At 53.0% G+C, this 27,244-nt stretch overlaps 1 protein-coding gene across 7 annotated transcripts; it reads right to left on the reverse strand.

Annotated features, from left to right (window-relative positions):
• Positions 1–3,086: 3,086 nt before the first annotated feature.
• DPF1 (double PHD fingers 1) lies at positions 3,087–26,915 on the reverse strand. Of its 7 annotated transcripts, XM_033158522.1 has the most exons (12): positions 26,639–26,915; positions 22,596–22,756; positions 21,554–21,661; positions 17,779–17,906; positions 16,992–17,081; positions 14,788–14,866; positions 13,409–13,540; positions 7,562–7,612; positions 6,540–6,659; positions 4,304–4,416; positions 3,298–3,379; positions 3,087–3,182 (listed from the first exon to the last, which is right to left on the reverse strand). In XM_033158522.1, the coding sequence occupies exons 1-12, from the start codon at positions 26,668–26,670 to the stop codon at positions 3,112–3,114; spliced, it is 1,167 nt and encodes a 388-aa protein (XP_033014413.1). In that variant the 5' UTR covers positions 26,671–26,915; the 3' UTR covers positions 3,087–3,111. The 7 variants fall into 7 exon arrangements, with proteins under 7 accessions (XP_033014413.1, XP_033014410.1, XP_033014408.1 ...); XM_033158519.1 differs by lacking the exon at positions 7,562–7,612 and having other exon boundaries at positions 21,569–21,661; positions 26,639–26,912; XM_033158517.1 differs by lacking the exon at positions 7,562–7,612 and having other exon boundaries at positions 26,639–26,912.
• Between the last annotated feature and the right edge of the window lie 329 nt (positions 26,916–27,244).

The raw sequence follows: 27,244 nt of genomic DNA on the forward strand, positions 1-27,244 counted from the left end.
TTAAAAAGTTTAAATGTATATGTTCTTTATAAAACACTATATTTGTATAAATGGTACTGTTTGTAATTCCACTCACCCGCCCTCTGGAGAACTCTGTGCATGCCTCTGAACTCACACACACACGCACACACACTGCCCCCACGGTTGCACAGCGGCAGCAGAGGTGGGGAGGAGGCCGGGGGACATGGATGGTCCCGGGCATCGGGGCAGGAGTGGTGCCCCTGCCCCACTGGCCTGGGGGGCGCTTGCCTCCCTTGTGTGGCAACGGACAGTCCTGCCATTGGGGGGCCACCCTTCCCTCCAGCTCCGCCTGGGAATCGGGGCCTCCCACGTTTCCCACCTCTGGTGCCGCCGTCCCCGTCCCCCCCGGCACCCCTGTGCCTGAGCAACTCTTCAGCAATAAGGAAGTGCTTGCGGGCAGTTGGTACGTCGTGGTTCTGAAACACAGACCCTGTTGCAGCTTCTCTTTGTTTGCAGGGTTGCTGCTGCTGCTGTTGTTGTTGTTGTTGTTGTGTGTTAAAAGCACATGGTCTGGACCAGCAGAGCCATTTTGGGGGTGCTTTGAGCAGGAGGGGTCCATTGCAGGAGGAACAAGACCCCTTTTTCCGGCTGGGCTTGGTGTCCTGGAGGCCTGGCGGGGGCCAGCAGGGCTGCGACTTCTTCCAGCCTGAGAAAGGGAAGCCTGAGGGGGGGCACTTCTGGCTGCTAGCGTAGGGCGCAGGGTCCCGGGACGCCCCGAACTGTGATGTTGTGCACCCCTCGCCAAGTTGCCAAGCCAGCGTCTGAACTATGCAAACCCCAGACCCACCCAGGGGTAGGGGGTGGGGGCTTCCTGGCTCAGGCCGTGTTCCTCCCCTGACGACGACAAGGCCTTCCACTACCTGCCCTTCCGTGCGGGGTGGGCCAAGGTCCGTTGGAATTGCTGCAAGGGGCAAAAAAAAATTTTCAGGGGCAGGGCAGGGTAGCCAGGAAAGTGGGAGAGAATCTCCGAGCTGCGTGTTGCCAACACGACGAAGCATCCCAGGAACCTGCACCGTGGTCGTCTTAACTCCCCGGGGTGCTACCCGTTTTGCACTCCCAGCTCAGCCTTTTGAGGAGCCTGCCCCCCCTGCCCCCCACCCATAGAGCCATAGAGCCTGGCGGAGAGAGAAGTCTTCTCCACCTTCTCCAGAGCCAACTTAGGGGTGCAGATGCCAGGGCGAGTCCCAGCCAGAAGTGGCAAAGCCCAGCCCCCCCCCCCCGGCTCCACATCACCACGAGGCTCCTCCAGGCAGCACCCCCCTTCTCCAAAACTCTTCCTTACTTTTGTACCAGTATCTCACTGCAATTTGTACGGATTATTGTCTTCCCCCGTTCCCACTTTAAAAAAGAATAAATCTATCCTTTAGCGTTCCTCTCTGTGACATGGGAGGGCCTCCCCCCCCCCCCTCCAGGGTGGTTGGGAGGAGTGGGGAGGCTTGCCTTCATATTTTTTATTTTTTTTGTCAGTCGTGTTGTGTGAGTTGTTTCTTGTGTTAATTTTATAAGAATCTTTTTGGGATCAGATCTTGTCTTATTTAATTATTATTTTTTTCGTCTTAAAAATTGCTGATAGGAAAGAACAACAACCAGCCTTTTGTAAAAAGAAAAAAAAAGGAATAAATCCCCCAGTATAATTCTCTGGAATCCTCAATGATAGTTTCTTTGGAGGGGGGGGGGAAACACCTCTGGGTATTGGGGTGGGGAAGGAGAGAAATAAAACAAACATTTCATAGAAAACCCTGTGTGATTCCTTGAGCACCCCCCTCCTTTCTCTTTTCCTTCCTTTTTCTTCTTCTCTCTCTCTTGCACGGAGTCCCCAGATTTTGCCTGAGTGTCAAGGCAAAGGGGGGCGGGGGGGGGACAGCATTTTCAGCCTGGTACCCAAACACCCTCCTCTTCCTGTCCTGTTGTCATGGCAACAGCTCTTGCTAGAAGGCACCAACCTTGCCAGGTGCAAGGATGAGGATGATGGCAGCGCCTTGTGGGATGGGGGGGGGCTGCCCCTCCATCTTTTTCTCTCTCCACCCCCCCCCCCCAATGACATCAGTCTAGACACACCTGGAACTTGACACCATGACTTAGGGGAGGAGGCAAAAGAAGGAGCAACGGCCGCAGGAGCTGTAATTCAGACCACATTTAATGCACAGAACGATCCAAGCACATTAGCAGATGCAGGCAACAGAACAACACCATGTACACAAGGGGGGGGGGCTTAGTGGGAACAGCCCCTCTAGTGGCCCCTGAGGCTGCCTCTTCCCAACCCAGACACATTTTTTTATTTATTTTGGGGGAACTGTAGTTTTCCCCCACCCTAACCCCCTTTTCCGGGGGTATTTCCCCCCCCCCTTCAAGTTTTCATTCCCCCCCCCCCATTTGTAAAATCCAGCAACACTGAAAAAAAAATCCTGCCTCGTGACAGCTGAGCATCACCCACCCACCCCTTACGACCCCCCTCCCCTTAGCCCTGCCAGCTCGAGCTGTGACCCTCTCTCCTCCCATTGCTGCAGCCAGTCACCCCCTGCCCGCCCCCCCCAAAACCATTGCTCTTCATCCTGCCCCCCCTCCACTCCACTGGCCTTTGAAAAGCTTAACTCCTCCTGCCGCCTGACTTCCTTTCGGAGGTTGTGCCAGGTCCGAAAGAGACGGGAGCAGAGAACTGGGTCGCAGCCCAAATGAGGGAGGAGGGGGCTTCATCCTCCCAGGGGCTTGTCTTGCGGGGTGGGGGGGGACCTGCCCACTTCCACATGCATCTAGAGGGTGGGCAAAGGGCTTCCCATCCCAGGCAGCCGAAGAGGGGGGGGGGATCAAAGGGCCAGGAGCGGCTGCCAGCTGCCTACCCCCGGCTTGTATGGCTTTTGAGTCGAGTTTTGGTGACAGCCGGCAAAAGGAGACGCAGGCAGGGTTTGGTCCCCGCTGGGTGGGGGGGGGGGAGGAGATGGGGGGGGAGAAGAAAAGGTTCTTGTGGCAGGCGAGAGGGCAACAAACGCCCCGAGGAGGCCTGGCAGGGCTCAGCACCATCGCGGCTAAGGGCACGGAGGAGGGGAGGGGGGAGCGAGGATGGGAAAGGGGGTGGGCAACGGGCCCCCCAGCCTAGGTCAGGGTGATGTAGGCAGACGCTTTCTCCTTCAGCTGCCGCAAGCACAGGTGGCAGCTCCAGGTTCCTGGAAGAAAGGCAGAGAAGCATCAGATTTGGGGGTGGGTTGGTGCATTTTCCGAGGAGCTCCCCCTGCCCCCTCCCCACCAAGCCGCCTCGCCTAGGGCGGGGTCCCTCCTCACCTTCGGGGGGCTCAGCCATGGGTGGGCTCAGGCAGTACATGTGGTAGCCCCGGTCGCAGTCGTCGCAGAACAGCAGCTGGTCCTGCAGCAGGGAGAGAGGAGGGCATGGGAAACAATGCTCCGCAAGGCTCATTTCAGGCAGAATCGGGTCTTCCGCAAACGCAAATCTCCCGGCAGAGCTCAGCTAGTTAGAGGAGCATCAGATTCTTCATCTTCAGGGTTGCGGGTTCAAGCCCCACCTTGGGCAAAAGAATTCCTGCCTTGCAGGGAGTTGGGCCAGATGACCCGCCGAGTGGCCCCTTCCAACTCTACAATTCCATGATTCCACCGGGGGGGGGGAGCGGGGAGGGGGGGCGCTTCTGCAGGCAAAGGGGGGGTCTCCATCCCCCTAAACTGTACTTCTTCCCCAAAGGAACAAGGGAAAAGATTCAGATAATTTTAAAAAAAAAGTCCTTTGCACAGCGCAGAGTTAAAACTGCGGAACTCTCTTCCGCAGGAGGCAAGGGTGTCACACACACACACACACCCCACCTGGCTGGCTTTAAAAGAGGCGGAGACAAATTCCTGGCAGAGATGGACCTGGAAGGCTGTGAGCCGCGAAGTTCTGCCCTTGCCCTGCACAGCTGGAGGCAGCAGTACTGCTGCATCTCAGTTGCGGGGAAACCAGTGACAGCGTTTTCTTGCACCCAAAGCTTTCTTGCAGGCTTCCCATAAGGGTCACCTGGGTGGTCAGAGGGTGTTGGCTTAGAGAAGCCCCTGGCCTGGTCCCGCAGGCTCTCCTTAAGGGCAGGCGATCAATCCCAATTAAATAATAATAATAATCCTTCCAGTAGCACCTTATGGAGACCAACTAAGTTTGTTCCAAAAAGGCATTCTGGAGGACGGGAAGGCAGGGGCTGGGGAGGTGATGGGGAGGGGAGTCCCGGCATTTGCTGAGCTCCTGGAAGGGTGGGGGGAGGTGGGGTGGGGGGAGGCGGTCAGATCCAGGCCCGGCCGACTCACGTACGTCGTTCTCGGAGGTGCCGCAAAGGCTGCAGCTCTTGCACTCGATGCACTGCCACCGGTAAGTCCGCACGGCAGCTGTCATGTTGACGGTGAACTGCAGGCAGGATGGGTGCCCTGCGCGGGAGAGAGAGACAGACAGAGAGAGAGCAGCGGGTGAGTCCACGCAGGAGCAGCCAGCCAGCCAGCGGGTGCAGCGGTTGGAGCGTCAAGACTAAGACGTGGGAGAGACCAGGGTTCAAATCCCGCCACTCGGCTCTGAGTGAGGCTCACTGGGGGGGTGACCTTGCGCTGGTCACTGCCCCTCTCGGCCTCACCTCCCTTGCAGGGGGGTTGTTGGGGGGGATCATATGAGTAAATGAGGAGGGGAAGGGGCTTCTGGGGGGGTAAAGGTAGACTATAAATGGAAGGAATGGGCCAGCTGTCCATTGCAGGAAATATAATAATAATAATAATAATAATAATAATAATAATAATAATAATAATAATAATAATAATAATAATAATTTATTATTTATACCCCGCCCATCTGGCCAGGTCTCCCCAGCCACTCTGGGCGGCCTCCAACAAATACCAAAATACAATACAAAGTCACAGTTTAAAAACTTCCCTAAAAGCTCTTTAAGACTTCCAAGCCTTCCTGACAGATGCCCAAAAAGCCTCTGCTTCAAAACCTCCCGCGAAGGAGAGTCTACCACCTTCTGAGGGAGTCCACACTCCCAGGTCTAATGCCTATTGTCCGAAAGCGTGCATTTCTAGTCGCACTCAAGAAGGATGTTGCATAGGTGGGAATGGTTCAGAAAACGGAGGGAGCAACTCCTCCAGAAAACCTGCAGCGTCTCGGGCTTTTTAGTTGAGAGGAAAGTATGAGGCGACATGATGGAGGCAGATAAAATCAGGCATGACTTGGATAACGTGGAGAGAGCGAGAGAAGTTTTTTCTGCCTGATTCAGATAAAATAAAGCCTTTCTTCAGAATCCAACTATGGAACTCTCTGCTGCAGGAGGCAGTGATGCTCACCAGCTCGGAGGGCTCTAAAAAGAGGACTAGGCTCCTTCATGAAGGACCAGGTTCTTGTGCTCAGGTCCTGCTTGCAGGTTTCCCATAAGGGGCACCTCGCTGGACTGGATGGACCTCCTTTGTCCCGATCCAGAGGCTCCAGGCCGGCAGTGGTTTTTCTTAAGATTTAGTGTCAGGAGTATAACGTATTCCTGGACACCGCAGAGTTAGACGCAGACTTTTCTGTAAGCTTCTGGCTGTTGTGTAATTAACTGGACAGCACAACGCAGGAACTCAGCAACTCACTGGATAACTATATACAGCATTTATATAAGCTACTATGTACAGACTTTACAAATAAAAGAAACAAAACATAAAATCTTTTCCTCTCTGTCTCTCTCTCTCTATACGGACCACTTTCTCTACACCAACACCTGACCACACACTAACCACACACAAACAAGCTCTCACACAGAGCTCACTCTTAAGGAACTCATTGACCAATCACAGGTCGTTGCCAAGGGTCTGAGAGAGAGCAGATCTGGGCTTTCTGCCAACTAGTTAATTGCTTGGAGATAGACAGATGAATTTCTGCACGTAGGCAACTCTGAAATCTCTAACAGTTTTACCTCCCCAAATTATCGTGTGGGGTCAAGCAATGGCTCCTGAATGCTGGAGGGAGATGCTTGCTGACCTCATGTCCCAGTTAACCTAACTGCCCTCAGCTGCACCACTCAAAGTTTCCAGACACTCTTCAAGGGAAGCCCAATGTATAAAACACAGCAGTAGCCAGTCCACTTTGGCTAAGCACAGATCACCAGAAGTGGGTCGCTTCTTTCCAAGCTGACAAATGCCCTTTGTGCCAGAGCTGTGTTGGGCCACGTTGCTTGTCTCTAGCAAAGCTACACACCTCAAAGAACACGCCCACCCACCATGGCACTCTGCACGTGCTCAGGGATCTTCTTTCTGCCTCCTGATTGCGGGTGAGACCTGTGGCTTGAGAAACGCTCTGCGTCCTGGTGGACCATTCTTCTTGGGAGGTTTCAGAGCAGAGGTTAGAGTGTCAAGGATTCTTTAGCTGCGATTCCTGCATTTGCAGGGGGCTGGACTAGATGGCTCTTGAGTGTCCCTTCCAACTCGTTCCTCGTTTATACCCTGGAGGCAGGTTCCCCCACCGCTCCGCCCCGCATGGGCCAAGCCCTTCCCCCCCCTACTTCGCCCACCAGCCGCCACGGCCTCACCTGAACGGCCACAATCCGCGCAGGAGATGAGATCCTCGGGGCAGCCGGTCTTCTTGGAGCCGCCTAGACAGAAATCACAATAACCGTTTGGTATGACTGTGCCGTCCGGTGCTTTCTTAGCTGTAAGACAACAGCAAGGAGAGGCCAAAATCAAGGGGGGGAGCCACACAGGCCCCCCTGTGCACCCCAGCATCCCCCTCCCTCCCCCAGCCACCCCCAGGCAGGAGAGGGGGAGTCCCACTCCTGCCTGCCTGCCTGCTTGCACACACATTCGCCTCCTCCTCCCAGTGCATGGAGAGTTTTCGCAGCATCACAGAATAGTACAGCTGGGAGGGGTCCCCGGGGTCATCTAGTCCAACCCCCTGCGATGCAGGACTTTTGCTGGCACCTGGTCCACATGCAGCTGGGGAAAGGGGGCCGACGCTTCCTGTCACACATGACAAACGCCCCACTGCGCCATCATCACCCTCACACGGAGACTGTCAGCAAGCCGGCAGGTGTGGGCTTCTGCCCCGCCCCAGGTACATGCAGGGGCAGCAAAGCCCATGAACACATGCATCCATCACAAAGGATTGTACAGCCCATGCAAGATTCAGTTTTGTCACCTGTGCCCCCTAAGTGTCTAGTCCTCAAGGCCGAGCTATCCCAAGGCCCCCTTCCCCCCTTGCCCTGCAACCCATCTTTGGCCCAAATTAATTTGAAATGCACCAGAATCGCAGGAGCGGAATGAATTCAGCAGAGCAGGGAGTGGCCACCCCCCAGACAGAGGAATTTCATCTCTCCTGGTTGCAGAAGGAGGAAGCCTTTGGGTTTGGGTTCCGGGGGGGGGGGCTCTCTCAAACAAGAGCCCCCCCCGCAGGTGGCTCACCACAACCCTGGAGAAGCTGCTGGCAGGGTGAGGAAGGGGGAACCGAGGCAAGAAAAGGGTGCCCCCCCCCAGGATTGGAACCTGGACGCCTCAGCTGCACCCAGGCACACTTGCCACGGCCTCCTGCCTCCCCGCCTCACAGGGATGGTTTTACCTGTGTGCCTGCGCTGGTTCTCGGGGACCCAGTTCAGCTCTTTGTAAAACTCTGGAGGAAGCCAGACATGCAAAAAGATATATATATATATAAATGGAAATAAGCAGGAGGGGAAAGCAAATAAAAATGGAGCTCATCAAAACCAGCCGCGTGAGAAGAAGCCAGTCGGGTTTCCATTAAAGGAATCTGTTGGTTTTTAAAAAAAATAATATATATATATCTGCATCTTTGGATTCGACAAGCAAATAAATGAATATGTAAAAAAGGGGGGTAGCTTTGTGAAAGGATGGAGGGGTTTGGGGGTGGAGGAGCACGGAAGTGAGCCTTTGGCACCGTAATTGGGGTGTGTGTGTGTGTGTGCAAGAGGCACTGGCAGCTAAGAAACAGGCAAAATCCGTTCTAGGATTGAGTCTCCAAGGCCCAGAGAGAAGCAGGCACAGCCCTCTGGGTCAGAATGGGCCAACTTCCTGCCCACCCTCCAACCATCCGAGGGGGGGAGGGGGGGACCCAGGCATCCTGGCCCCCTTTCTCCAGAGATTGTGGTGCTAACCAGAGTCCCTTCCCCCAATCTCCTGCTCTTTGTGCAGATCCAACTACATCAGTATGCACTGGTGGTCGCCATGGCAACTGTCTAGAAAAAAAAAGGATGGGATGCATGTTAGTTGGGGGGGGGGGCAGGAGAGAACTCCTCTCTCTCTCTCTCTCTCTCTCTCCACCCCAAGCTTAGAAAGCTAGACTTCCGCCAACCACACCCTGTTTCCTTGTGCGGTTCATGCCCCCATCATGATGTTCCCCCCTCCTCAAAAAAAGGGGGGAGGGGAAAAATCACTTCCATTCAGTCTCCCTTAGCAATGCACCACACACACACACACACACACACACACACACACACACACACACACACTGCCTCAGTGCTCTCTCACACACAGCAATTTTAAATGGCCCAATAGACAGCAGATTCCTAGGTAGTTGCTGGGGTGTGTTATGCGCCTGTCCGTCCCCTCCCCGAAAACAAACTTCCCTTCCATCACATGTATAACACACAACACACAGAGCACACTGCTTCAATCTCATGATTCACAGAGATGGGACTCAGCCGATGGGACAAAGATTCTCACACAGAACACAACACAGCACAACACAACACAACACAACACACAACACAGAGAGCGTTGGATATTCAGAAAGCTGCACAGAGTTTTCATGGCATCATAGAATTGTACAGTTGGAAGATGCCCCCAAGGGTCATCCACACCAACCCCCTGAAATGCAGGGATCGCAGCTGAAGGACCACTGACAGGTGGGCAAAATAAATAATAACGGTGACAGGGGACATCCTTATGTCATTTTACACTTTTCAGTTATCACATTGCTCACAATCAGCATGGGCTGTTGTTCTGAATCGATTGCCTCAATACCTCTGCCAAATACCTCCCCAAGGTACATCATTTCTATTGTCTTCTTCATAAAAGTCCATGAAACATTGTCAAAGGCCTTCTCTGTGTCTATAAACACCTATGCCCCTTGTTTTTCATTTCTGACCTCCAAGGAAGGATTTTCACTCTCTCTCACACAAACATACACATGAGACTTTTCAGAATCAAGAGGCCTTTGTGTGCCTGCACACAAATTGAGCCTTTGGAAGCCGGACCTCTGTGTGCATTCACACAAAGGCACCCCCACCCCGGCATAGCCGCCCCCTCATGCTGCAGATTGTGGGTGCCTGCAAAGAAGGGCTTCAGCTTTGCCCATTGACTTGGGGGGGCAGTCCCCACAAATATATCATTGTGGGTGGCAAAGCACCCACAGCCCCCTGGAGCTGGCTCCAGGATGTGCATTCAGTCTACCTTCAGGGGGCAGCTTAGTGCCCCCCAACACACACACACCCATCAGAAGCACCAGCACCAGACATGACCTCCTCTGCCTCTCCCCTGTTTGCAGATCAGCTGCTCCCTCCCTCAGGGCTATCTCCCCCACCCCCACCCCAGGCCCCCTCCTCACAACAACCCCCACCAACGGCAAGGCTCCTCCAAGCGTCTCCAACTTAATTGAAATGATAAATCAGACCAAACGGGGGAAATATTATACCTGCCAACTCCACCCACCAGGTTGCCGTGGCAACCTCATCATCGGCAGGTGGGTGGGGGGTATTAAAAATGAAGACCCTCACTCAGTGTGGGGGGAGGAGCAAGGAAGAGGAAGGGAAAGGAGCAGTGCAGCCAACATCTCAAGGCATCGATGTGTGTGTGAAGACACCCAGCACTTGCACTTTGCATATGCTAATTCAACCAAATGTATGTAAAATCTTAACATGCAACAGCCTAGCAGAGGTGGAGCTTCTGCAAGAAGCAGGGAGCCAAGGAGCTGAGATGGCAGCTTGTGTTTCTAAAAGACTGTTGCCATTTTGGATGCAGCTGTGTTTGGAACATCAGAAGAGCCTTGCATAGGCTCAGCCAGTCCGGGATCCTGTTCTCACAGCAGCCAAACAGATGCTCATTATGGGAAACCCGCAAACAGGATCCGAGCACAAGAGCAACTCTCCCCTCCTTCGGTCTCCAGAAACTGGCACCCGGGAACATTGCTTCCTCCGACTGTGGAGGGCAGAAATTGGTGGTCATTCCTGCTTCCAGTGGAAGAGAGTTCCACAGCTTCACTCTGTGCTGCATGAAGAAGAAGCCTGTCGCGAACCTTCCCACCTTCCGCTTCCTTGCATGCCCAGAAGTTCAAGTGTTATGAGAGAGGGAGAGAAACTTTTCTGTATCTGCTGCCTCCAGGCTGTGCATAATTTTATGAACTAATAATAAAAGTAATAAACTTATCACAGTTTGCAACTCATGACCAAACTCAAAACCACGGAGAGACCTGGTCTGAACAAAGACATTGGAATCTTATCTCATTATACATGACAAAGCTATCTTTAGCCATCTCACCCCTTGCTTTTTCCTTTAGGACTAATTGCAGCCGTTAACAGTCATCAACAGGTTTCCCACACCCATCAGCCAATCACCCATTCCCACCACCCTTCTGAATACCGGTAATACCCCTCCTCACTCTCTCACTATATACCGTATTTTTCGCTCCATAATACGCACTTTTTTCCTCCTAAAAAGTAAGGGGAAATATCTGTGCGTCTTATGGAGCAAATGGTGGTCCCTGGAGCTGAATTGCCCAGGGGCCAAAAGAGGATCATGCCTTTTATTTTACAAAGAGAAAAGGGGGTGTTGAAAGGACCCCGCTCAGCAGCTGATCAGCAAGAGATCAGGAGAGAGATAAGAGTCCCGGCTCCCTTTCAGCCCCGCCCTCCTTTGTTGAATGTGCTGCAGAAGGAGGTTGTTTGTTTCCCCAGCGACATGTGACTGGCTGATTAGATTATCTGTCTGGAAACTGTAGAAAAGGCTCCCTTTCCTTTAGAAGCTGCAGAAATGTGAATTGAACCCCATAAAAACGGGGCTTTTGCTCTTTGCTTTTCCCCTTTGCAAAAAAAGCTGCAAAACATTTAGCTGATCCTCAAAAAAACAGGGCTTTTCCCTTTGCAAAAAAAGCTGAAAAACTTTTAGCTGATCCTCAAAAAAACCAGGGCTTTTCCCTTTGCAAAAAAGCTGCAAAACTTTTAGCTGATCCTCAAAAAAACAGGGCTTTTCCCTTTGCAAAAAAGCTGCAAAACTTTTAGCTGATCCTCAAAAAAACAGGGCTTTCCCCCTTGCACAAAAAGCTGCAAAACTTTTAACGGATGCTCAAAAAAAACAGGGCTTTTAAGAGGAGGAAAACTGGAAAAAAATATTTTTTATCTTGTTTCCTCCTCTATAAACGAGGTGCGCCCTATGGAGCGAAAAATACGGTATAAGGGTCTGGTGACTTCTGTTTCAGTGTATCTGAAGAAGTATGCATGCACACGAAAGCTCATACCAAGAACAAACTTAGTTGGTCTCTAGGTCCTACTGGAAGGATTTTTATTTTATTTTTTATTTTGTTTAAACTTATCACAGTTTTCTGAAACCAGAAAAGCACAAAACGTGGCACCCTTTCCTCGCAGGGGAGTCGCTCCACCCTCTTTCAGCTGCCCTTTTCCTAATCTATTCCGGCTCCGCTTTGGAGGCAAAGCAACCAGGACCGTACACGGGACATCCCAAACGTTTTCACGCCGGAGCATTGCATAACGGGCGGCGTTGTGAAATGGGCTGCATTGCTTTCAGCTCCTTTCCTAAGGATCTCTGGCGTGGAAGAAAGATCGGAAGCTGCCTGGCATCCAGCAGGCACCCACTTAGCTGAGGGCTTCTGCTGCTGAGCCAGACCAGCTGGCAACGCCTTGCCATGGTTAAGGCGGACCTCTCCTGCGCCCGAGGGGGCTTGGCATCGAACTGGGGCACGCCTTGAGCAAGGCTGCCCCGGTCTCCTGCATCACAGGGAGAGAGGAAGAGGCCTTCGGGTCATGCCAGCAAGAGGGGGCAAAAGCTTCCTGCTCAGGAAACAGCCTCAGGAACACCCACTGCCCCCGAGGCTGGCATCAAAACCACAAGTCCTCCAAGGCATATCCCATAGGGATAAAATATTCCCCTTTTGGCACCATTTAGAGGCAGCAGTGTCTCTTGGCTCGCTTCTCAGACAGGCTCGTGCGTGTTGGTCCATCCGGCTGGGCATTCTCAGCAACCTCTGCCCACCTGGTGCCCTTGAATCATAGAGTTGGAAGAGACCCCCAAGGGCCATCCAGTCCAACCCCCTGCCAAGCAGGAAACACCATCCAAGCATTCCTGACAGATGGCTGTCAAGCCTCCGCTTAAAGACCTCCAAAGAAGGAGACTCCACCACACTCCTTGGCAGCAGATTCCACTGCCGAACAGCTCTTACTGTCAGGAAGTTCTTCCTCGTGTTTAGGTGGAATCTTCTTTCTTGTAGTTTGAATCCGTTGCCCCGTGTCCGCTTCTCTGGAGCAGCAGAAAACAACCTTTCTCCCTCCTCTATATGACATCCTTTGATATATTTGAACATGGCTATCATATCACCCCTTAACCTTCTCTTCTCCAGGCTAAACATACCCAGCTCCCTAAGCCGTTCCTCATAAGGCATCGTTTCCAGGCCTTGGACCATTTTGGTTGCCCTCCTCTGGACACGTTCCAGCTTGTCAGTATCCTTCTTGAACATCTTGAGATGCTGTGGACCACAATTCCCATCCTCCACAGCCACCGCAGCTGAGACGGATGGGAGATGTAGTCCTGTGGCAGCTCTCCTGGTTTCAGACCAAAGCCCTTTCCTTAGATGGAGATGCTGGAGGCCTGCTCATTCGTTCCTTCGTTGCATTTATACCCCACTCTCTTCTCCAAGGGTTCTCCTCCTCCCCGTTTCACCTTCACGACAACCCTGCAAAGTAGGTTAGGCCGAGCGGGACCGTGACTAGCCCAAGGTCACCCAGGGAGCTTCATGGCCGATGGGGGGGGGGACTTGAACCATGGTCTTTCCCAAGTCCTATTAATCTCCGCAGCAACAACAACCCTGCGAGGCAGGTTTGGCCGAGCGAGGCAGTGACTGCTCTAGTCACCCGGGGAGTTTCATGGCCAACGAGTGGGGATTCGAACCCTGATCCCTCCCAGGTCCTAGTTGCACACTCTAACCACTGCCCCACACTCTCAAAGCTATGCAAAGCGGATATTCTGCTGCTGAGCTGCAGGCTAAATGCTAATTTCTAGCGGAATTCATTAATTATCTTTATAATCCTCCTTGTCCTTCTGTCCTTTGCAGCCTAGCGAGGCAGTTGGGGGTCCTTCCCTGCACCCACCCCCCAAAAAATGCAAAGGCATCTAATGTGAGGATGAACTGCGGCCAAAGGAGAGGTGGCCAGGGAGGGTCACTCACGTTTGTGGTTGTTCTTGCGATGGAAGGGGAGGGTGTGGCGTTCAGGCCCCTCCTCGCCCTCCTCCTCTGCCAGGTGCGTGTGTGTGTAGTGGTAGCTCAGTCCCGGGCGGTTCTTGTAGCGCTTCCCACAGACTGAAAAGGAAGAAGAAGCGTAGGATTGTGGAGCTGGAAGGGGACCCCTGAGGGTCATCCAGCCCAACCCCCCTGCCCCGCCATGCAGGAGTCCCGGCTCAAGAACCCCCGGCCGGTGAAAAGAACCCACCGGGCACACAGGAACGTAGGAAGCTCCCTTATGCCACTGGTCCATCTAGTTCAGTGCTGCCTACACTGGCCGGCAGCAACTCTCCAGAACTTTGGGCTCTCTCTCCCATCTGTAACTGGAGATGCCGGCAGGAATTGAACCCGGAACCCTCTGCATCCAAAGCATGTGCTCTGCCACTGAGATGGCACCCAGGGGACTTTCTCAAAATGGGTAAACCGGGATGGGGTGGGGTGGGGTCCCATCCCCTGGCAGAGGCAACCCCCGCCCTTAACCCCCTGGAAGAGGGTCACCCATCAACCCACCCCCTGCCTCTAATGCAGCCCTGTCCCCAATTCCCCTCCCCACCCCACTCCCATCTCCCAGTAAGGGGTCTACTCCAGGTTTTCCTGGACGACAACTTATTTATCTCTTTATTTCATAAAATTCATGTACCACTCGATTGCGAAAAGAAACCTCTATAAGTGCTTTACTAAAGGATAAAAACAATAAAATGCAGACAGGTTTGCAAAGATTGCGCCTGGTCGATATCAAGAGGCAGGGAGTTCCAAAGTGTAGGTGCTGCCACACTAAATGATGGAGTCCTTCCAAATGCAGAAGGGGTTTTTTTGTGGCAGGGCCAATTCAGTCTCACAGGAAACTGGTCCCAAGTATGTACTAAGGGGGGTCTTATTTATTTACAGTTATATGTTTATTAAATTTGTTAGCCCAAAGCAACTTACAACCAATATACTAAGAGTAACTCCTGGAACTCGGCCCAGGAGCAAATTGGCAACCAGGACAGATCTCTGAGCTACATGCGGACAAGACCTGTCTCCACTCAGCAGCTTCCCCACATCCTCCATATCATCCCTGGCTCTTGGGCACAGCTCCCCCACCCCCTGCTTCCACCCCAAAGTCCCCCAGACCCACAGAGCTGCCCATTCAGCCCCCCATGCTCTGCCCCAGGCTCAAAAGCGGGTTTGCCACGCCAGCCTCCTGCCATCTGAGCCAGCCCCCTCCTCTAATCCCTGGTGGCTGCTTCTCCTGAGCCAGGAAGCGGCAGCAGGAACGCTCACCCGGCCCCACTGTGACCCACCTCCACCCCCTTGCCCAAAACCGCCATCAGAGGGGCACTCACTGTCGCAGACATAGGGCTTGTCTCGGTCCTCCAGCAGCGCCGCGTCCTGCCTCTTCCGCAGACCCCCGATGCCGTAGGCCTGGGCGTGGGGAAGAGAGACAGGCTGGTCTCAGTGCTGACACATTCTGTTTTTAAATAAAAAGCAAGCTCCTAGACCTCATGGGCATGGCGGACAGGGAGAGGGGGAGCTTGGTCTCGGAGGGGAGGGGGGTTCCGCCTTGCGCCCGGATCGGCCATTTTTGTCTGCATTGAGCTCATGGGGACATGAAATTACCCGGCTGGTTCAGGCCCATCTAGTCCAGCCTCCTGTTCTCACACTGGCCAAATATCCCATAGAGCCTCAGAATCCAGATAGACTGCGTCTGGGCTTGGAGGCTCCATAAGAACCTAAGAAGGGTCTTTCAGACGGTTCAGCACCCAGCTTCAATGGTTCATTGCAAAGTTTCCCCGGCAATTATCCCAACCAACTCGGCAACAGCTGGAACGTGTCCAGAGGCGGGCAACCAAAATGGTCCAAGGCCTGGAAACAATGCCTTATGAGGAAGGGCTTAGGGAGCTGGGTATGTTTAGCCTGGAGAAGAGAAGGTTAAGGGGGGATATGATAGCCATGTTCAAATATATGAAAGGATGTCATCTAGAGGAGGGAGAAAGGTTGTTTTCTGCTGCTCCAGAGAAGCGGACACGGGGCAATGGATTCAAGCCACAAGAAAGAAGATTCCACCTAAACATTTGGAAGAACTTCCTGACAGTGAGAGCTGTTGGACAGTGGAATTTGCTGCCAAGGAGTGTGGTGGAGTCTCCTTCTTTGGAAGTCTTTAAGCGGAGGCTTGACAGCCATCTGTCAGGAATGCTTGGATGGTGTTTCCTGCTTGGCAGGGGGTTGGACTGGATGGCCCTTGGGGGTCTCTTCCAACTCTAGGATTCTAAGAGCTGAGCTGCAGAAGCAGGCGGCCCCGAATTCCCTGAGCTTCAGGTGAAACGAGATAAAGCAGCCTGAGCTTTGCAAGAGCCGAACTGCAAGTTGGTTTAAGGTCGAAATGCAGAAGTCGAGCAAAATAACAAGGCGGCCGGGGTGGGGTGGGTGTGTGGGGGTCAGAACAAAAGGCAAATTCAGCCTGATCTTGTGGAAATCCAAAAACATGCCTCTGTGGTTTCCAGCTTTAAACACAGATTAAGGAATGTGATTTGAGCAGACGCCAATCCTAAAAGAGGCTGACCTACTTTGGCTGGTTTTGCAAGAGGAGGAGGAGTGGGGGGATTAGGGTGCCTCCCAGGCCCACTTTGCACAAAAAAAGGGCCAGAGGCTCAGTGGCGGCGGATGAGGAGCCTCATTTTCACAGGGGGCTGCCTTAGTCAGGGCCCCCCCCACAACATGCACTGTGCTTGAGGGCCCCAAATTTCTGGAGCCAAGAGGAGAAAGGAGAGGGGCGTGCATCCGCCTGGCAGGAGCTTTGCACCTGTTGTCCCAGCACAGCTGGCAGCTGCTTTGCAGGCCTGTCTTTGGGGAGGGCGGAAATCCTCAGGTGCCCCCCTCCCAAGGTTGCCCCCGGCCCAGCGTGCATTGCAGGGGGTTGGGCTAGATGACCCCATGGGGCCTCCTGCAGCTCTGCGAATCTATGATTCTCACCCAAAGCGCCCTACACTGAGCCACGACACTGTTCCCTCCGACTCTGGGTCATCTACTCTGACCGGCAGCAGCAGGCTCCCAGGGGCTTCAGAGAGGGACCCTTTCCCAGCCTTGGAGAGGCCGGCGGGGGTCGATCCCAATGCCGCCTGCATTGCAGAGCAGGTGCTTTCTGCTCTCTGCCCTGCCCTCTGCTCCGGGAAGAGGGTGAGGGGAGACGGCAGCACTCTGCATGCGCTCTGGGGCACTTGGGCCTGCATCCTCACACGATCCAATTGTCAATGATCCCCGCGACCATAAAGCAGGAGTGGGACAGAAGCAAGGCCAGTTGCCCCAGCTTCCTTTTCCTGACAGGGGCCGGCAATTTGCTTCTGAGAAGCCCCCAAGCAAACCTTGGCCTTTCCCTGCTGCTGAGGCCCTGCCTTGGGCACTTGCAGGTAGACTGCCCCTGTCTCTGGAGGCTTCGCTGAGCCGTCATTGCTTTAACAGTGAAGGGTCTTGCTGGCTCTTCAGGCTGGGACTCGAGAAGGTTACAAGCTCCCCCCCCCCCGCCGCCGCCTGGCCGCTTTCCTTGCCCCACCTTGCTCTTGGCCTTGTTCTTCCGGCGAGGGACGTCGTCTTCCAGGTCATCCGTATCCAAGTCGTGGAGAAATTCCCCAATCGGCGCCTTCTGCAAAGTGTGTGTGTGTGAGAGAGAGAGAGAGAAGTGAGAGGGGTGGGGGGACCCCTACTCTCGCAGTCAACAGCACAACAGCCCCAGGGGGCAGGCCACCCAATGACCGCTGGCGCTGACTGGATTCTTCATGAGCACCCAAGGAGGCAGTCTACCTAGATTCCTAGGTTCTTTGGGGCATTTGGTCCCTGAGAGGACAGGAGGCTGGACTAGATGGGGCCCCCCCTTTGGCCTGATCCAGAAAGTCCTCCCAGGGACCAAATGCCCCCGAAGAACCTAGGAATCCAGGTAGACTGCCTCTGGAGCTGGAGGTTCCACGACAACATAATACGATCCTGGTGACTGGACCATCTGTAGTCCAGCATCCTGTTCTCACACTGGCCAACCAGATGACTGTTATGTGGGAAACCTGCAAGCAGGATTTGAACACAAGAGCGCTGCCTCCTCCTGTGGTTCCCAGCGACTGACATTCGGAAGCATTGCTGCCTCCATCTGCGGTGGCAAAGCATCTAACCATCTTGGCTAGGAGCCACCCACAGCCCTCTCCCCCTCCACGACTTTGCCCAATCGTCTTCTAAACCCACCCCTGCCTCATGTGGGAGGGGGTTCCACAGTTCGACTAGGCATGCTTAGGGCTGAGCCATGGGTCTGGCGGTTGGGGTGGGGGGTGGGGGGGGGCTCTTGCTTCTCTCACCGGACAGTCTAGCATGAGCTCTTCCTCCTTCAGCTCCGGCTTCTTGTCTCCCGTCTCGGCGCACAACAAGGCTTCCAGGACGGGACCTTCGGGAAGCCCCCCCTCCTTCTTCAAGGGGGGCTCACAGTCTGGGGGAGGAGAGAAATCCCCAATTCATCCTTTCTGCGTGGATCTGATCAACACACAGACCCTCTACACCAGGGGCCAGCAAACTTTTTCAGCAGGGGGCCGGTCAACTGTCCCTCAGACCTTGTGGGGGGCCGGACTATCTATCTATCTATCTATCTATCTATCTATCTATCTATCTATCTATCTATCTCTATCATCTATCATCTATCATCTATCATCTATCATCTATCTATCTATCTATCTATCTATCATCTATCTATCTATCTATCTATCTATCTATCTATCTATCTATCATCTATCTATCTATCTATCTATCTATCTATCTATCTATCATCTATCTATCTATCATCTATCTATCTATCTATCTATCTATCTATCATCTATCTATCTCTATCATCTATCATCTATCATCTATCATCTATCATCTATCAATCTATCTATCTATCATCTATCATCTATCATCTATCATCTATCTATCTATCTATCTATCATCTATCTATCTATCTATCTATCTATCATCTATCTATCTATCTATCTATCTATCATCTATCTATCTATCATCTATCTATCTATCTATCTATCTATCTCTATCATCTATCATCTATCATCTATCATCTATCAATCTATCATCTATCTATCTATCTATCTATCTATCTATCATCTATCTATCTATCTATCATCTATCTATCTATCATCTATCTATCTATCTATCTATCTATCTATCTATCTATCTATCTATCTCTATCATCTATCATCTATCATCTATCAATCTATCTATCTATCTATCATCTATCTATCTATCATCTATCATCTATCTATCTATCATCTATCTATCTATCTATCTATCTATCTATCTATCTATCTATCATCTATCTATCTATCTATCTATCTATCTATCTATCTTAAAAAGAACGAATTCCTATGCCCCACAAATAACCCAGAGATGCATTTTAAATAAAATTCTACTCATGTAAAAACACGCTGATTACTGGACCGTCTGCAGGCCGGATTCAGAAGGCAATTGGGTCGGATCCAGGCCCTGGGCCTTAGTTTGCCTACCCATGCTCTACACACAATCACACATATGCAGACCCCCGACTCTCCAGGCTGGCTTCCGGCCAACCTGGGCGCCCCCCCAGGTGGCAAACTACAACTCCCACTAGCCCACAGCTAGCCAGTGGCCACCTGGGGGCCGGCTGGGGGAAGCGGTCATCCTAATCTCATGCAGGCCATCAGCTCGGGGAAGGGTCTAGACCACCCCTGGGGTGGAGCTGATTTCTGCACTGCAGGGGGTTGGACTAGATGACTCTTGGGGGTCCCTTCCAGCTCTGCAATCCTACAATTCTATTATTACCTAGAGGGACGCTTAGAGGCAAGGGGGAGGCAAACAGGGGCTGGAGAAGTAAAATTTAATCATTTTCTTCTTCTTCATTTTATTATTTGTACTCCTGATATCCAACTGGGTTGCCCCCGCCACTCAGGGCACTTTCCAACAGATATAAAAACATCATAAAACATCAGCCATTCAAAACTTCCCGATCCGGGGCTGCCTTCAGGTGTCTTCTAAAAGTTCTACAGTTAATTTAACATAAAACCATAGAAGCATATAACTGTAAAGTTGGAAGGGACCCCCGAGGCTCATCTAGTCCAACCCCCTGCAATGCAAAGTTTTAAAAAGCGAATATCGCTGTCTCAAAGGGACGCGGGTGGCGCTGTGGGTTAAACCACAGAGCCTAGGGCTTGCCGATCCGAAGGTCGGCGGTTTGAATCCCCGCGACGGGGTGAGCTCCCGTTGCTCGGTCCCTGCTCCTGCCAACCTAGCAGTTCAAAAGCACCTCAAAGTGCAAGTAGATAAATAGGTACCGCTCCGGCGGGAAGCTAAACGGCGTTTCCGTGCGCTGCTCTGGTTCGACAGAAGCGGCTTAGTCATGCTGGCCACATGACCCGGAAGCTGTCTGCGGAAAAACGCCGGCTCCCTCGGCCTATAGAGCGAGATGAGCGCCGCAACCCCAGAGTCGTCCGTGACTGGACCTAACGGCCAGGGGTCCCTTTACCTTTATCGCTGTCTCAATTTCACCAGCTTTGTCGGACCGACTGCAAGCGCATTTTGAATAAGTGTGCAATTAATCGTGGCTGTTTTGAATCTGATCTTCCAAATAGGTTTTTTTCCCCTCTAGGGTGGAGGGCACTGGAGATGAGTTCATGGAACGAAGTAGGCCCAGAAAAGTTTAGGAACCAAAGGTCCAAATTGACTTTCGGTGCCTTGGTAAAAATCCTCCCTGAGGCTGCAGAGAACATCTGCGTGTATGGGAGCTGCCTTGGACCAAGTCGGCCTTTGCAGACCCCTCTTGCAGCCAGGCATGTGCTGGAAGCCCACCGACCCCTTCCCCGTTTCCTGCTCCACATTGCACAGCTCAATTGACACCTGCCTTTGGGTCAGCTTGCAGGCAAGTTGTGTGCCCCGATCCACCAGGGGAGACCCCATTGCCTACACCAGGGGTGAGGAGCCCATTTGAGTAGAACAGGCAATGGATGCATTTCCTCTGGGGAAATCTTCCAGGGAGGCATGTACTCCTGGTGGGCGGAGCCAGAGGCAAAAGTGGGAGGAGCTCTTTCCAAGGTACAATCAGTTTTCTACAAGCAGGCTGCCCCCCCCAAAAAACCCCCCACTGCGTTTCCAGCATCCATCTAGGCAAGCAAAATGCATCGTTTATTCATTTCATTTAACAACATTTAGATTTGCCGCTTACTTGCGAGAAAACCTCTACCAAAATATAAAACGAAACATTGAGATCATAAATAAAAACGCAGGAAGACGGGTTGCCAAAAAGAAATAAAACTCGGGTAACTTCTAGATATCTGGGTAGGCAAGCCTAAACAATTAAAAAAAAAAATCAGGCGCCAAAGAGAATAGAGCAAAGGCACCTGCCTGATGTCAAGAGGCAGGGAGTTCCAAAGTCTCAGGTGAAGGACACATCCCAGCCAGGCTGAAGGTAAAGCACAGAGGGGTGTGGCCGGGGGGCCAGAGAGTGTGCAGCCTAGGGAAGGGGTCTCAAGGGCCGCTCTTGCGCTTCCTTCTGGGGCTGAGGACCCCCAAGTCCCCCTGCTGGACACGGACATGGCAGGCTACCCAGGGTCTCGGAGAGGCGCCTTCCTCCCAGACCTTTCGCATGCCCAAGAGACGCTGCGGAATTAACTGAGCGTCTGGGGAATGGAGAGAAGCCATAGGCTTCCCGAATCTTTGCTAAAAGGCCCAAAATAATGGCGAGAACCTTCTGGCACTGTATTTTAGCTACAATTTCCCCTGCTCCGCTTCCGATCTGCAACAACCTTACATTTTCAGATGCACCCCAACTTGGACTGCAGCCTCCTTGTCCTGACCCTCTGAATTATGAGTCTGAAGCCTAGTTTAAACCGTAGTGTGGGAGGAGCGCTGGCCTCTTACTTTCCTGGTGGGGCACCCGGACACCCCCTCTCCAAACACACACACAAACACACACACCCCATCCCCCTTGACTCCTGCCCTGCCGGGGGTTGGGCTAGATGACCCTTGGGACCCCTTCGGGATCTACAGGCCCACGGCGCAGAGGCCACACTTGCCCCTGGCACACCCCCACCCCACCCCGCCCGCCCACCCCCTCCTTACCAATCTTGAACTCACAAGGCCGCAGGCGAGGATCCTCCAGGATGTTGAGCCTCCGCTTCTTCCGCCAACAGCGAGCTGGGTAAGTGTAGATCTGGCCCGGAGCCAGCCCTAAGGGAGGGGCAGGTTAGCGGCAAAATACCCACCCACAAAACTTTGCATCTCTCCAATGCCACCTTCAAGCCTCTAGTCCATATGAGGTCAAAGCTCTCTCTCTGTCTCTCAGCTTCCTGGCTGCATTTTGCCTCCCCTTCACGCAGTTCCTTAAGAACATGAGAATGGATTACTGGATCTGGCCAAGGGCCCATCTAGCCCAGGCTGAACAGGGGGAAACCCGCAAGCAGGATTTGAACTCAAGAGAAACACTCTCCCTTTCTGCGGTTTCCAGTAACTAGGATTCAGAAGCATGGCTGCCTCCGACTGGGGAGGCAGAGCAGAGCCATCCTGGATGGAAGTCCTCAATGGCCCTCCATCCCTGCCTCTTGTGGGAGGGAGTTCCACAGGTTAGCTTTGTCCTGCGTGAAGAAAGACTTTCTTTTATTCGCCCTGAATCTTCCAACATTCACCTCCGCTGGAGTTCCAGCATTAGGAGAGAGGGAGGAAAACTCCATAGCATGACAAGTTTACTTTTCTCCCAACTAAAGGCCCAAACGTTGCCACCTTTCTTGGAGTCCCAAACACTCCGCCCCTTTGAACATTTCGGTGGCCCTTTCCCGAACCTTTTCCAACTCTGCAATATCCTCTTCGAGTCAAGGCGACCAGAACTGGATCTGGTTACTGTATTCCAAATGCATTACTCCACACAATAGATTTGTTACGATACCTGCAGTTTTATTTTAAATTGCTTGCCTAAGTATCCCTTGCATGGAATTTGCCTTTTTCGTGGCAGCTGCACATTCCTTTTTCCCTCTCCCCCCCCCTCCTCTGGACACACATGCGGACCCCCCCCCCCCCAGGCCTCCAGAGAAGGGTCTGCTCTATGTACAACGCCCAGCACAGGGTGCCCTCCTCCTCAGAGAGCACCCGCAGCCCCTAGACCCCGTACCTGGTCCCCGGTGAGTCTTCTCCATCCAGATGTAGCAGTTGTTCTGGGCGACCCCCGTCTGCGAGTCGAGGAAAGGCAGGCGCATGCTCCGCTCTGCGCATAGCCGGGCATTGTAGCTGCGGCAGTGCTCAATGGCTTCCCGGTAGAAATCTTCGCCTAAACTGTAAGGAGAAAGGCCCGCGTTTCTACACCTCTCTTAAGAGCCAAGATCACTGGGACAGTTGTCTTCTTGTTGTTGTTGTTGATGATGATGGTGTTGTTGTTGTTGTTGTTGTCATATTTACACCTTACAAGGCGTAAGTGTTTTCTGCTTGGCAAGCTCAAGCAGAGCTGCAGCTGAGCTCTTGCAAAGCTCATGCTGATTAAACTGCAGCTGAGCTCTTGCAAAGCTCATGCTGATTAAACTGCAGCTGAGCTCTTGCAAAGCTCATGCTGATTAAACTGCAGCTGAGCTCTTGCAAAGCTCATGCTGATTAAACTGCAGCTGAGCTCTTGCAAAGCTCATGCTGATTAAACTGCAGCTGAGCTCTTGCAAAGCTCATGCTGATTAAACTGCAGCTGAGCTCTTGCAAAGCTCATGCCGATTAAACTGCAGCTGAGCTCTTGCAAAGCTCATGCCGATTAAACTGCAGCTGAGCTCCGGCAAAAAGTTCTGGGCCGAACCGGCTGCTCCATTCTTGAACGTTTTTCTCTTGCCCTACTTAAAGGCCAAACGTATGAAGCAACAGAAACTCAACCCCAAACCCCTCACACGTTTGCTGACAAAGAGGCAAAGCAGCAAAACCTGGAGACGTCTTTGACCTGGAAATCTACCAAAAGAAGCCTCAGGGAAGATCAAGCGCAAACCAGCAAGAATCTGGTTGCAAAACACTGAAAAGCCCAAAGAGCCTAGCTGGCTGCGCCACTGCAGCGAGATGCTCAATCCCAAGGCAGACTCTCTCCGAATAAACAACTGCAAACATAGATATGGGTGGAGGGGAGGCGACCCACATCCCTTTTTGGTTCTAGGGCAGTAACAAAGAACATGTGGGGGCCTAGGGATGTTGTGGAGGGGGTAGCTCAGGAGACCTGAAACTCTGGCCTTTTGCAAGGGGCCCAGATCTCCTCTTCAGTTCCCTCTTTTTTTCCAAAATAAAATGCCCTATAAGCAACATTTTTTTTAAAGCCCAGGGCCAGAGAGGCAGCTCCCCTCTCCCCCAAAAAGCCATCTTAATCCGTACAGAGGCCTCTCGGTTTTCCAGGGCACACAAGCCACAGATCGTGGGTGGAGCAGAGGAGGGCCCAATCCACCACATTCAGAGTCCCAGGCTCAGAAAAACCTGTGGACACCATCCCATAGCACAGAGGATGCCCTGCCAGCCAGAATTTGTCCCCCGCCCCCCGAAAGTCAGCCGGAAATTGCATCTATATGTATAACTTCTCATATGCAAACATCATGCAAATGTGTGCCCCGGGGCCCACACCACTAAGCCTCATATGCGCCCTTGAGAAGAGCCTGCAGGATGGGGCCAGTGGCCTACTGAGTCCAGCATCCTGTTCTCGCAGTGGCCAACCAGATGCCTGTAGTAAGCCCACAAAGCAGGATTTGACCACAAGAGCCCTCTCCCCTCCTGCGGTTTGCAGAAGCGTTTACTGGAGGCAGGGCAGAGCCATCCTGGCCAATCCTCTTCTAAAGACATCCAGGCTGGTGGCCGTCCCTGCCTCCTGTGGGAAGGAGTTCCATAGTCTAACTCTGCACTGCATCAGAAGAAGTGCCTTGATGGAGCCATCAGGAAATAGCGGGCCTGGGGTGTATGGGGGTGTCTGAGGAGCATCCCTCTCCGTACTGCAGGAAGGCAAGGCAGGTGAGGGGGAGAGGCAGTTTCACCTGTGGAACCACTTGCCACAAATTGAGGACAGGGGTACAGAATGAATCATAGAATCCTAGAGTTGGAAGAGAGCCAAAGGGCCATCCAGTCCAACCCGCTGCCAAGCAGGAAACACCATCAAAGCATTCCTGACAAATGGCTGTCAAGCCTCCGCTTCAAGACCTCCAAAGAAGGAGACTCCACCACACTCCTTGGCAGCAAATCCCACTGTCCAACAGCTCTCACTGTCAGGAAGTTCTTCCTAATGTTTAGTTGGAATATTCTTTCTTGTAAGAATGAGCTCTGGCAGGGAAGGTGTCAAGCCTTATGAGGAGCGGTTGAGGGAGTTGGGGATGTGTAGCCTGGAAAAGAGAAGGCTGAGAGCGGGTAGGGTAAAAAGGTAAAGGGACCCCTGACCATTAGGTCCAGTCGTGTCTGACTCTGGGGTTGCGGTGCTCATCTCGCTTTATTGGCCATGGGAGCTGGCGTACAGCTTCCGGGTCATGTGGCCAGCATGACTAAGCCACTTCTGGCGAACCAGAACAGCGCACGGAAACACCGTTTACCTTCCCACCGGAGTGGTACCTATTTATCTACTTGCACTTGACGTGCTTTCGAACTGCTAGGTTGGCAGGAGCTGGGACCGAGCAACGGGAGCTCACCCCGTCGCGGGGATTCAAACCGCCGACCTTCTGATCAGCGAGTCCTAGGCTCTGTGGTTTAACCCACAGAGTGGGTAGGGTAGGCATCTTGAAATATCTGAAGCGCTATCCCACGGAAGAGGGAAGCCAGCTTGTTTTCTCCTGCTCCAGAGGACCAGAATCAATAGATTCGAGTTACAAGAAAGGAGATTCCGATGAAGCGTTAGGAAGAACTTTCTGTTGGTAAGAGCCATTTGACTCCCTAGGAAGGCGGTGGTGGACCCTCCTTCATTTGAGGTTTTTAAACAGAGGTCAGGGGGTTCTTTAGCCGAGATTCCTGCATTGCAGGGGGTTGGACTAGATGTGCTTTGTGGGTCCCTTCCAACTCTACAATTCTATGACAAAACGCAAAGCAAGGGGTCCAGGAAGAGCAGACTGGTTGGTACCCCAAGGGGTGGATTTGTGTGAGAGCTCCCCCTTCTTTCAAGACAAGGCTTCAGGACAGCTCACAGTAATGATAAGAGTGTCTCTGCCCATACACAGAGGGCCTTCCCCTCGCCAATGACCAATCCCTGCCATCCCACAAGCGCCTCAGAGGAGCAGGCTGGCTTTCCAATCCAGAGGGGTGCGCTCTGGGCACAGCCTTGGCACCCAGGTCTGCCCCATTACTATTATTATTATTATTATTATTATTATTATTATTATTATTATTATTATTATTATTTTGGAAACCAGACCTTCACATTAAAATGTTAGCAATTGTTCAACACACACCGGGACTGGGAGCCCAAGGGGCTCTGGCCTTTAGCTCCTGCATCCTGGACGGTTGGGGGGTGGGGGACCGAGGGAGGGAAGAAAAACAAACCCCACCCCAGATGCTTTGCACACAGACCCTCTGACAACAGGGGCAGTCGGGAAGGGGCGCAGAGGTGGTGGGCGGCGGCCGAGGTGTACCCCTCCACCCCACCCCACCTCCGCACACCTGTTCCCTTGGAGCCCGTGCATGCCCAGCTGCCGGTTGTGCAAGACCCTTTTGGCACGCGCGGAGGGCGCCCAGACACAAACACGCGCGGAGGGCACCCTGCACGCTCAGGATCCTCGCGCTGCTGCCCCCCGGGGAGTCTCTCCCCAAGGCGCCCCCGCCACCACAACCGCCGGGCGCTTTGTACAGGGGCGCGCGCAGGCTGGCACCCTCTCCCGGTGCGCCCATCTCCGACGTGCCCCTCTGGCGGCGGCAGCATCGGCAGCCGCCCCCCACCTGCACCGTGTGGCTGCAATGGAAGCCCGGCCGGCCTCTCCCATCCAGAGCCCCTCACCCACCCCCACTCCGCCCCCCTTCGCCCTCCCTCTCTCCCTCCCTCCCTCCCTCCCTCGCAAGGACCAGGAGCCGCGACGCCTGAGCCCCTCGGCTGCCCGCCGCTCTCCATGCAAAGCCATCCGCGCCGAGGGGAGACGGGGAAGGCGAGCCATCCATCCCTCTCCTCCCTGCTCGCCTGCCCCCCATGCCTGGGGGAGGGGGGACCTGCCACCCCCCAGATGTGGGGCACCCACTCACCATTTGATAGGCTTGTGCACAGCTGTAGCCATTTTGGGAGGGTGCGGAGGTGTCTCTGCTTTCCAGGGCTGGCGGGTTGGAGGAGCAGAGAGAATTTTTTTTTCTCTCCTTTTCTTTCTTTCTTTCTTTTGGTTTTTTTTTTTTTAAACCTCTCACATCAGAATATACTGTACAATTTTATTCATTCTCCAGCAGCCTGCAGGAAGGGGGGGCCCAATCACAGCCCAGCTCCTTTGAGCCCCGGTGCACCATGGGGAATGTAGTCCCAGGGTTGCACAGAAACCTTCCTCTCCTCTTCCCCCCCCCACCCTACTTCTTTTTCTTTTTTCTGTTTTGCATTATTATTTTTTCTCTCCTTCCTTTGCAAGCCGCGGCGGGGGGGGGGGAGAATGCCAGGCGGCTGCCACCAGGGGACTACAGCTCCCAGAGGGCCTTGCGTTTGACAGCTGAGAGGGAGGTTGGGTGCGGGATGCAAAAAAAAAAGGGGGGGAAGGAGAGAGGAGGGGTGGCAGCTCCCCGTATAAATTGCACTGAAATAAATAAATAAAAATGCAGTTTGCATCTGGTTAGCGCGCACTTTTGTGCAATTGCGTTTCAAGGGAAGCG

Source organism: Lacerta agilis, chromosome 8, assembly GCF_009819535.1.
Source record: "Lacerta agilis isolate rLacAgi1 chromosome 8, rLacAgi1.pri, whole genome shotgun sequence".
NCBI lineage: Eukaryota > Metazoa > Chordata > Lepidosauria > Squamata > Lacertidae > Lacerta > Lacerta agilis.